At 38.6% G+C, this 10,790-nt stretch overlaps 1 protein-coding gene across 1 annotated transcript; it reads left to right on the top strand.

Annotated features, from left to right (window-relative positions):
- On the top strand, positions 1–5,819 carry LOC139728792 (peroxisome proliferator-activated receptor alpha-like). The gene is made up of 2 exons (XM_071639732.1): positions 1–199; positions 5,569–5,819. Exons 1-2 carry the CDS (start codon positions 1–3, stop codon positions 5,817–5,819), a joined length of 450 nt encoding a protein of 149 aa, XP_071495833.1.
- The last annotated feature ends 4,971 nt before the right edge of the window (positions 5,820–10,790 follow it).

Raw genomic sequence — 10,790 nt, 5'->3', positions numbered from 1 at the left:
ATGATAGCCACGTCGTCCCGGTTTGCGTCCGACGGACTCTGGTTCCCGACGGACGGCGTCTTCTTCACCAAAAAGATGCTGGAGCAGCTGGACATCACCTTCTTCGACGGCAAATTCAAATTCTTTGAGAAGATGAAGAAGCTGAACCTAACGGACAAGGAGCTGGCTTTGTTCTGTGTGTTAGCCCTCTCATCACCCGGTCAGTCCCGAGGCTACCTATTGTAGTCACTGCATTCTGTTTTATTTTACTTTGTTGCGATGGACACGTAATGCATCCACATAATATCTTCGGCATAGATACCAGCGACCACCCTTCCCGTCTGATAGAGCTGGCCTATTTCAAGTGTACATTTGTATGTTTACCAAGCCCTATGAGATGAAGATGTTCATATGTTTAATACCTATCCATGATTTGTTCATCCCAGCAGTAATTTATATTGAATAACATTTGCAGATGCATATACATGTACATCATTGTGTGTGTCTGCATAGCCAGAGACACACAAAAAGGTATTAAATTAGAAAGCAAAAGACACTCTGGTACTCAGTCTCAGGCATCTTAAAAGTTTTCTTATCATTATATCTATTTGTTGTTTTGGGAGAAAAGTGAGTTAAAAGTGTCATTTAGTAAACTTTCAGTTGTTGAATATCTACGATGGAGGTAAATCAATTTCTCTATGACATTGATTCTTCTGAAATGTCAATGGACATCATGGTTGCAAGTAATGTTTGTGTTATGAAGGGCTTTTCATGTATTTCATGCTTTGGAGATACCAAGGAGGTTCGAGAAATGGAGTCACAACAGTCTTATTCGCTTTGATCCCATGCTCGAAGCCGCCACTCAAAAATATTTTAAGTATGTGTCAAACTGGATCTGCCGCTCAGATGCAAAGACAATTGACTCGTGTCTCATTGCATAATCACCAGCCACTTTCCAAGGAAGATATGTCTTTGTGATGGTAATTACTTTTCGCTATCCCTTCTTACAAATGATGGGCAGTAGACAATGGTAAAGGCACGGGGGTGCGCGAATAGAAATTGCTCAAATATTACTGAAATAGATATCAAAATTACTCGACTGTACGTGTCTGTACGCTAATCTGACATATTAATTTATAAAGAACTACTGTATACTTGAAGATGATACCATATTAGTTTCATTTGGCGGAAATAAGGAGAAAAGTGATAAAATCGGCTTTCCATGAGGGTAAAATTTCAAACACTTTCACAAAATACAGCTCAGATTTACACTTTTGCACATATTTTCTAACGGAATTGACTTTTGTTTTATATGCTTCATCATTAGGTGAAATTTCATTGCATTTGATATATAAACGAGCAGCATATACCCGATATTATGTTAGCGTTAAAAATGAATCTTGAGATTGCTCAGAAAGATGGCGGCTTCAAGCATTGAACATCAAAGGCACAAATGCACCTGTGGAATTCTTTTGTCCATCCATAGAAAACTGACAGCTGATTAAATAATTATAGTCAGTTGTAACTCCATCTCTCGAACCTCCTTGGAGATACCAAGACCTATTTTTTTTTTGTCAGTGTAGTTAGTTGCCATGGCATTTCATTGACATTATAAATGAGTAATGTCCAAGATATGATGGACCCTAAGTAAAGCAGGTTGAAAAAATGTTTGTTAAATACTTAAATCTATTTCTAACACCCCAAATTATATCAGTGAACAAGATAGTTGCCATCTGTATGGCATTTCATTTACATCATGAACTAGTACGTATATGTTCAGGTTACAAAGGGCACAAATTCAAGCCGTATGAGGTAATGCTTATACAATACCCATACAATATTCCAAATTTTGTTGATATAGTAGATAATTGCCATGGCATGTCAGTGACGTCATAGATGAGTACTGTAAACGTCAATATTTTCGCGCGATTAATTTTTCGCGCTGAGCGGCTCGAAAACATATTCGCAGGTTCTTAAATTCGCGCTCGGCAGCGGGTTAATACACAGTCGCTGTTTTCATCCTGCGATGCCAGCGTACGATAAGCGACGTAGCGAGCGGCGCGAGTGCGAGTACAAGCGCTCAACTACGTAGTACATGTATTTTACTCGATACATGTTCTGTAGGACTAGTACTGTAGTCGCGGGGATGTAGCACACCAATCGGCCGTGGGCTCGGTGTGTGCGGTGCGTGCGATGATACTGCTATATGCGTAAACATGTCTGTACTACGTAGCAGTATCATCGACGAAGCGCACCAGGCCGTTTAAAATGTGCATAGAAAATTGCGAAGATATATTCACGCGTTTTTGAATTCGCGCTAGCCGAACGTAGCGCGAAATCCGCGAAAATTAATGTACCGCGAAAATTTCCACGTTTACAGTAATGTTTGGGGTATGAAGGACCTTACTTTGAGTCGGTCGATGTCATGTATGTGAAATACTTTGCCCCTCTTTATTCTAGATTATGCAGAAATATGTAATCACAGCATTTCATTGAACAACACAGCTGTGCCATGGTTAGATGTTAAGGGCCCTAAGTTGAGGGGGATTAGTACTGTGTTTTGTTTTGTTTTTATATATGTTACCCCACTCCGGCGGGGGTGGACGGAACATAGGTATACTGAAGGAAGAGAAAATGACGTCCAGTCACAATGGATGCGGGAATGAAAGTGTGTTTCTTTATTCTGGTATAAATCATACCAGGTTTCAATGATCATATTAATCACAATCAAAATAATTATCAAACACTTCTTTTTATCAACACAATGTGAATGACACATGCTAATTGCTGACATGAATAACCAATTCTTCATCAGTGTAATTGATAATTTACTTTGCTCAATATTATGCTTAATTTATACCTCAAAAATCTCTAAAATCCCAGGTTAATTATAACACTTACTCATAACAATCAATCATAATATTCCTTTAAAATAAGCGTAATTAACTATAAAATTCTCCTTTAATAAAACAATCTAGCTTTACCTTAACCAATCATTTAAAATATTAATGATTTAATCAAATAAACGCAACTACATATCATTTGATTAATCTCTATTTGTATACATAAATAAATCAATCAATGATTAAATAAATCTAAACCTGGAATGTATTCACTTCTTTGGCAAGAATTGTTTCCACACATGCTCTCTCTCTGTGGGTGTGACCCTCTCCGTTGTTTTGTTTTCCCCTCGACAAGTTTCCTTTATCAGGTAATTATGTAGACAAACTCTCGCATGATTACTCGCGAGCCTCCGCTGGCTGGTGTGTTTATCCTCAATGTTATTGATGACGGATACAATTCCTAGTATTGAAAGCTACTCGACATAATATTTCTCTCTCGTGGCCGATCCCAGACACCGCTTGATAAGCACACGACTTCAGAGGCGGCCGCCGTATAATGGGTAAAGATAAGGCCGCCGATTGATAATATCCGAACACAGTAGACCCCTGTCAAAAGTGACAAATGATCTGTAACTTTCTTTAACCCCATTGTTTCACCGCCTACCGGAGATGTGAGTCATCTCCCTGCTGAGATTGTGTATAAATAGTGATTGCTGAATATTGTAAAGGGTTACTCGCACTAGTTTCCTTTTGTTTCTCTAACAGCCAGGTTTTCTCTCTCTTTCCTGCTCGCTTCTGTATTTTATTCCTCTGATATAAAACAAAACGCTTCTGTAAAATCCTTTACAATATACCCTTTCGACATTTGAGATGATCCCTGCCGTCAGGCAAAAGCGAAAGTATTTCAAGAATGCAAAACACATGCAAAAACAATCGCTCTGAAAACCAACTTTGGGGACGATCCCTGAATAATTTCCTTTTAGTTTCTTTATCAAAAAGTGAAAGATGGGCCAAAAGTGAGGAACCGAATAGCTGGGAAAGTGAGAGAAGTACTGACCACAACTATAAACACACCGTCCAGAGAGCTAGTGGTTTGCGCTCTGGCCGATAAGATGTGGAGGTTGCTGTGAGTCATACAGAGTGCGTGTTCATACTGAACCTTCGTTTCTACCTTCAGTCTATGTACACTGTGCCACTTGCCATTGTTTCTAGCTTATACAATACTACTATACTATTCTTAACTTTGTACAAATATCCATATCTATTGCATTCACAATTTGTGCACTTATTAAGGCATTAGGAGTATTTTCCATTCAGAAATGACATAAATATCAGCTAACCTGTATTCAGTCCCAAGATAGCCTATAAAGGTCAATGGACTCTGGTGCGGCGCACCACTGAGGAAAGTGTTTACACTGACTGCTCTACTCGTCCTTCTACACTGGATAATACAGCCTATGGCTTGTTCACACTCACACTAGCAGTATTTAATCCGAATTAAATCAGCTTAAGTAGCAATTATGCATTTTCCATAATGAAAGTGGCTAAATCACTACACAAATATGATAATGACACAAGAACTCATATCCATATAATCACTAGCACATCATAATCAAGCAGTCATATCCGGTATTAACAATAATGAATAACTATTCGATAACTTCACTGAGAACACCATTTGTAATCTGAATTCCTCTCTTTCTGAAGGAGGAACCCTGCAATTCAACTACAACACACTAAATATCATGTAATCTACCCAAATTTACCAGTCGAAAAGAATGATTTACAGAATCATTTAACACAAATAAAAGTTAGATTTCTTACCTGAAGGAAGAGAAAATGACGTCCAGTCACAATGGATGCGGGAATGAAAGTGTATGGCTCGAAACCACATCCATCGAGATGGAGTCAGTTTTCAGAATTTGAAGAAACTGGGTGAGCTCCATTCTGATTTCAGGGGTGGGTGGAATAAACTTATGAGGGTAAATTTCCCTATGTATACCATTCTAGAGACTTCCAAAAAAATTTGGGGGGTCTATTTTCCTGGGGCCTTTACATATACACTGTAATCTAATACTGCCACTTCATTCTAAATTACACCAGGAATAAGTTTTAAAGATCGTCCATGCCCTTTCATGAAGGATACTCTTCTTGTGGAATGCTTGTCACATGGACACTCATGTGAATCCTACCTGAAGATAATTTTTAGCAATCATCTAGGAGACAATGATTTATTATTGCAGACCAGTTACAGACCTGGTGCACTCCTGAAGATAAATCTAGTGATCTGTGAAAGGGAAATCCTACAGCAGGTATTAAAAGGTGATTGTACTGTGAAAGAGAGGATCTCAAGAACTAGATTGTACTGTAAAAGTGGAAATTTTTGCGGTGTTGAAATTTTCGTGCATTTCGCTCAACCAGAAACCAGCGCAAAAATAAAAGCACGCGAATATTTTTGCTTGCCATACGTTCCTGTTAGTGATGTCTTCATTCCGCGGAATTAAAAGCACACGAAACTCTTCTTACCCGGCCAAGCAAGAAAAATTAGTCGCGCAAGAATATCCACTTTTACAGTAGATGTTTTGTTCGAAGTGTGGCATCATTTCAGTCATAATGGCATAACTCAGCAGGATTGGTATTGTCTGTTTCTTTGTTAAACTAAGTGTAGACTCATAGACCCCACAAAGTGATGGTGATCTGTAGCACTCGTTAATCTTGTGACTTCACTTTTTTTTTCACCCTTCAGACCGAGACGAGCTGATTGAAAGGGACCAGGTGGAAAGATTCCAGGAACAAATCCTGGAGGCGATCCAGATGGAGCTGAGGACCAACCATAGCAACCACCGCCTCCTGCTTCCTCGCCTCCTCTCCCTCCTCGTGGACCTACGGCAACTGGTCCTGGACCACATCAAGCAGGTCCAGCAGCTCATGTTAATGGATGACCCCTCCTACTCTGGACCTCCTCCCCTCATCAAGGAGATATTTGGACTCTACTGAAGAGGGCGTGGGGGGCAGGGGCCCCCCCTCTTTACACCAATATCCAAGGGTGCTCGATGTCATCATGACACCTGTGTTCTGGAGCTGAAGTGTTTTTAAAGGATTAGACTCTTCATAGGACTGTGATGTACAGATGTCCACTGGGCTGATACCTCTTGTGTAACCTTGTTTTTGTCTAGACCCTATGTCAGTGCCGGGGGGTGGTATTCTGAAGCTCCGTGCTTTCAAATTCCTCCCGAATCTTCCTCTTCTGATTCAGACAAAGTGCTACACTGGCCGGCCGTGCTGTTTCTGTGAAGCAAGTCTTGTTCAGCTACTAAGACTGGGACTAGCCTATCACACACCCTCTACCAGAGTCAAGTTCTTCCTCTTTCATGTGAAATCTTGTTGATTTTTTAATCCTAAATATGACCGCACAATTGCCTTCCAACAGTTAGTTGTAAAAAAGAAAATATGGCCTCTTGTTCTAAACTCATGTAGCCAGTAAAGTTCAGTGAGTATCACTTTGAGATATAGAGAAGCATATCAAGAGATCTTGTACTCTGTGTCTGCGCTGATCATATGTGTTTTTATTGTGTGTTCATGGCAGATTATAATTATTTTAATACACACACACACACACATGCTTGCATGCACATGCTTGCATGCACATGCACACACTCATGCTCACACACATACACTTTATCTAAAGGCCTTTAACTTTTTATGTGCCACGTTCACACACCCGACTCAGTCCACGGCATGCCAGACTCACATATTTTGCTCAACCGCACAAACCCGCCCAAACTGATCAATAAATCGCCAAATGCCACAGTACAAATAAAGTTTCACTTTCGATCCCATTCCTGTCAGATATATCTTGCATTGTGTTGTGATTCAATATCAAGCGGTGTTCCCTGTTGAATTTTTCAAGTAAATTTAAGTATCTGTCACTGTTTTGTGTGTAAAAGTCATACCTGGACAATAATGTAGCTTCTAGTCATTTGAAAGAAATATAATCATAGATTTGTCATAAAATTTACATCAGGGGGGCATTTCATGAAGCATTCTGTCCGACAAAGTTGTCAGACAAATTTGCTCTCAGCCAAACTGATGCAAGGATTTCAGTAGCTTGTAACAGTTTGTCAGAAAAAATATCTGACCAAACGCTTCATGAAATGCCCCCCTGAGCAACATTTGAAATTTTCTGTACAACTTTGCTCATTGCATGTCCAGCAAAGCGAAGATATATAAATATTACCTGGGGATGAAAAATTGAATCTTTTCCCACCTCATGCCGACTTTGCAGTCTCAGAATAATGTGGCACACAGGAAGTTTACACAGTGGCACATAAAGAGTTAAGTATTAACGACTGCATAGGCTTCTTTTTTCTTTTCAGTCAACTATCGATGAAGCAGCCCTATTTTTGACAACAATCATGGTTTGCACACGTGCTGTTGAGTATTTTTGGAACAAGTATTTATAGAGATATTCGCCTTGAAAGTGCACTTTATAAAAAAAAAAGTAGGCCATTTGTAGCCTTAGGTTCGATTTCCATTGTCTGTATTCTTACTTTGAATAGAGAACTTTGGCCCAAGATTCCAAAGTTTTTCAGCCCTGTTTATTTTTCTTCAGAATACCACCCACAATGCACTGCATCTACTCTCTGCCTTATTATTTTTTTTTTACTGTATATTTTGTAACATGATATGAAGTCACTGATTTTTTCTTTCTGGTTTTTTTTTTTTGGGGGGGGGTGGGGGGGGGGGAGGGGCTGCAGACCTACTTATGGCACTTGACGTCTTAAGTGCTTCTTTGAATATGCATGTATGAAATGTGATGATTAGTGTATAGTTTTGACTGCCAGTCACATTGATTATTAAGCAGTCAAATGCCCATTGCCATTTGTCAGATGGGGGTAACATACAACTTTCCTACAGCACTGGACTACTCAGTACTATAGTACTTATGGATATAGGTTAAAATGTTGCTAACCCACTGCGCTTTCTGTTTCATTTTCCAAACCACCACTGTAAATGCTTTGGGTTGTGCTTTGTACAAGTGGTCTGGCCCAGTCCTGAAGAGGTTAAGTTAAGGGGCAGAATGTTATTAACAGATGTGGAAATTATTTGATAATTAAGATGGTGAGACAAGGGCTTACCAGTATGAGTTTATTACTAAGGAAATCTCTATTTTGTTCAGCTCAAGATAAAACATTTTTGTTGTTGTTTCTTTTGTGCTTTTACAACTCAGGAGGTCTTGGCAGATTTTCTGAGAACTTGTACATTTTGTAGAGGCTGCATATGTTTTTATTTATGTTCATACTAATTTCAGTATCTATGTATATATGTATCATAGCTAAAGAAAGTACTTTTTATGTTGCCTAGATTAATATTTGGTGTAATTTTATGTTTTTTTGCCAAAATATACTTTCAAATCATGTTTGCTATTTACTACAGAATGATTTGTTAAATATCATTTTCATTACAATTCTCCATGATTTGATTGTTTTTATATTTTTCGTCATGAGAAAAGTTCGTACTTTATAAAGCAATAAATTCAGCAGTAATTTATTGTCTCGTATCACATCATTTTCTTATCAAACTTATTATGGAAGCTACAGTGTGCATGTACCAAATGGCGAGATATCACTGTATTTACTAGTCTCGTGTTTTCACATTCTCAGACAACGAGATGTTATAGCTACACTATTACACCTTCACACATACACACGCACATACAAACACAAATGATAAATTGAGTAAATATTCCGAAACAAACCAGCTACACATATTATTTCCAATTAGTTACTATATATATGTGTGACCCGCCACAACAAAAGGATCCTAAAGTCGCTGACGGCTGAGCTGTGAAAATCGAGTTTGAAGTCATATCATCAAAACCGGTCAAAACAATCAGATTTCTGTTTTTGGCATAATTTTGTAGTCTAATGTATTGTCTGTCATCTGCCGAAATTTCGATGCTAAATGATCAAAGAAAAGGCAAGAAATTAATGTCTTCTCCGACTTTCAACGGAACAGAAATGTGTCCGAGGATTTGGATTTAGCGCTGCAGATAGACTCTGCCCCTAGCAACGAGGGAGTGATCATATTGGTCAGTGTGTGGCATCCTGGTTACTGATTGCTCGGGCGTAGACCGCTAGCGCTAAGCTTGAATGAACATCGCGGAGGTTGCTAGGAGCGCTTGAATGAACATCGCGGAGGTTGCTAGGAGCGCTTGAATGAACATCGCGGAGGTTGCTAGGAGCATACCTTTTATTGTCAAGAGGTGAAAACTGTCTTGCCTCCCCTTGATCATGAAAGCGTTGAATGGAAAACTTTGAAGGCAGTTTTCTCGAAACTCTGATTTCCTAAACCATTCGACGTGCACTAATAAAATCATCTATATCTCCACAGTCGAGTACTTTTATGAGTCGTGTTATATATGAAATTAAAGAAGAAGAGTAAGGGAATAATATCATGTCATTTTCAGAAAATCGTCCTCCCCCGATTTTCAGATCCTTTTGTTGTGGCAGGTCACATATGATTTCTTGATCCTTGATGGTTAAGGCACCAGACAAAATGATAAGAAACTTGCCAAGCTTGTTGAAAAGGTCCTGAACTTATCTGCTTGTGAGGTTTTCTGTAGTTTTTTACTTTTTTTTTTGGTTTATTTTTAATAAGGAAAGATCACAGTATTATCACTTTATGTGCCAAAGGGGTTCATTTTCAAAATGTTGCTGCTATTGTGCATAAATTCCAATTACTTGCATATTTTTTGCAAGGATTTTTTTTTCCCCATTTCAAATGACTGAGAGGAAAAAAAAAATCACAAAATTTGCGCCTCTCTCTGACTAGTGACTGTCTTTAAGAGTTGTACTTGGATGTCCTTAGGTGATTAATTCAAATTGTGATCCATCAATTTCTGTAAATTTTGTTATGTCAATGTACTGTATGTACCATATGTTTCCAGTGGACTTTGTTGCAAGTTGAGTGTCCCAAGTTGATTCTCTTTTCCCAAATTAATGACATGTTAAATCATCTCATGGATTACAATAATTATGTCATGTTGAATACAGTGAATATACTGTAAAAGCAGATATATTTTGCATGAGTAATTTTTTTGTGTCGACCGGGTCAGATGAATTTCGTATAGTATGATTCAAATTTTGTGGACGGTTAACAATTGATATGAATAATTGATTGATTGATATCTTCTAATCCACATTTGTGTACTCTCTGTAGTATAGGACACCTGTCATTATCTCGGGCTAGAACAGCTTGTGGCCTGCGATGGCTACTGTCAATATGAGAGTCCTGTTCAAAGAGCTCTGTGATTCTTGTACCACTGAGCAATGACAAATCACTTTTACCAAGAGTTAAAAGAATCATGCGAGAAAGCCCTTGGTTTTTTAAAAGAGGGTAAGGTATAGTCATAACATTTACTGGTCATCTGTGATGTTCATGATACCAGTCTTAAGCTGCATGTGCTGAACTGATGATCAGAGATATCAAAGTGTAACACTGCAGGGGTGAATGACACAATGCACCTTCAATAGTGGTATTCTTAGGGCATGGTGAAATAAGAACTGTTGAAATGGACCAGATAAAACGTGTATAATTTCTTCTTTCCACACATCCCTTGCACAACTCAATTTCCTACAGCCTTCATTGCTTCCTGCTGTCCAAAAAAAGAAAAAAAAGAAGAAGAAGAAATCTGCTTATGATGGCTAATAATATGTTTGCATGGTAGTAAATGGTAGAATAATTTGGTGGAAGTTACATTGACCTACATGTATGTCTGGCACAGAAAAGTGTGAGCGTAGCACACAGGAGGGCACAGAGATTTAGATTCAAAGTCCAGCAGACAGACTGGAACCAGGGCAATCAGTGATCATGCTCAGATAAATCAAAAACAACAAAATTGACTGAAAAGTAAATAAATAATCATCAAAGCCAAGTCTACTCTCCAGTTATATCTCTCAAGTGCTG

This window comes from Diadema antillarum, unplaced genomic scaffold (assembly GCF_040938485.1).
Source record: "Diadema antillarum isolate AM-2024a unplaced genomic scaffold, OU_Dant_1.0 seq00000201_RagTag, whole genome shotgun sequence".
NCBI lineage: Eukaryota > Metazoa > Echinodermata > Echinoidea > Diadematoida > Diadematidae > Diadema > Diadema antillarum.
Note: the sequence above shows the minus strand (reverse complement) of the source record. Positions and strands in the feature narration are given on the sequence as shown.

What these genes read in the sequence shown, in the direction of transcription:
- LOC139728792 (XM_071639732.1), top strand. Translation starts at nt 1, where the DNA reads ATGATAGCCACGTCGTCCCGGTTTGCGTCCGACGGACTCTGGTTCCCG. An exon ending in GTTAGCCCTCTCATCACCCG is followed by an intron (nt 200 to 5,568) that starts GTCAGTCCCGAG and finishes TTCACCCTTCAG; the next exon opens with ACCGAGACGAGCTGATTGAA.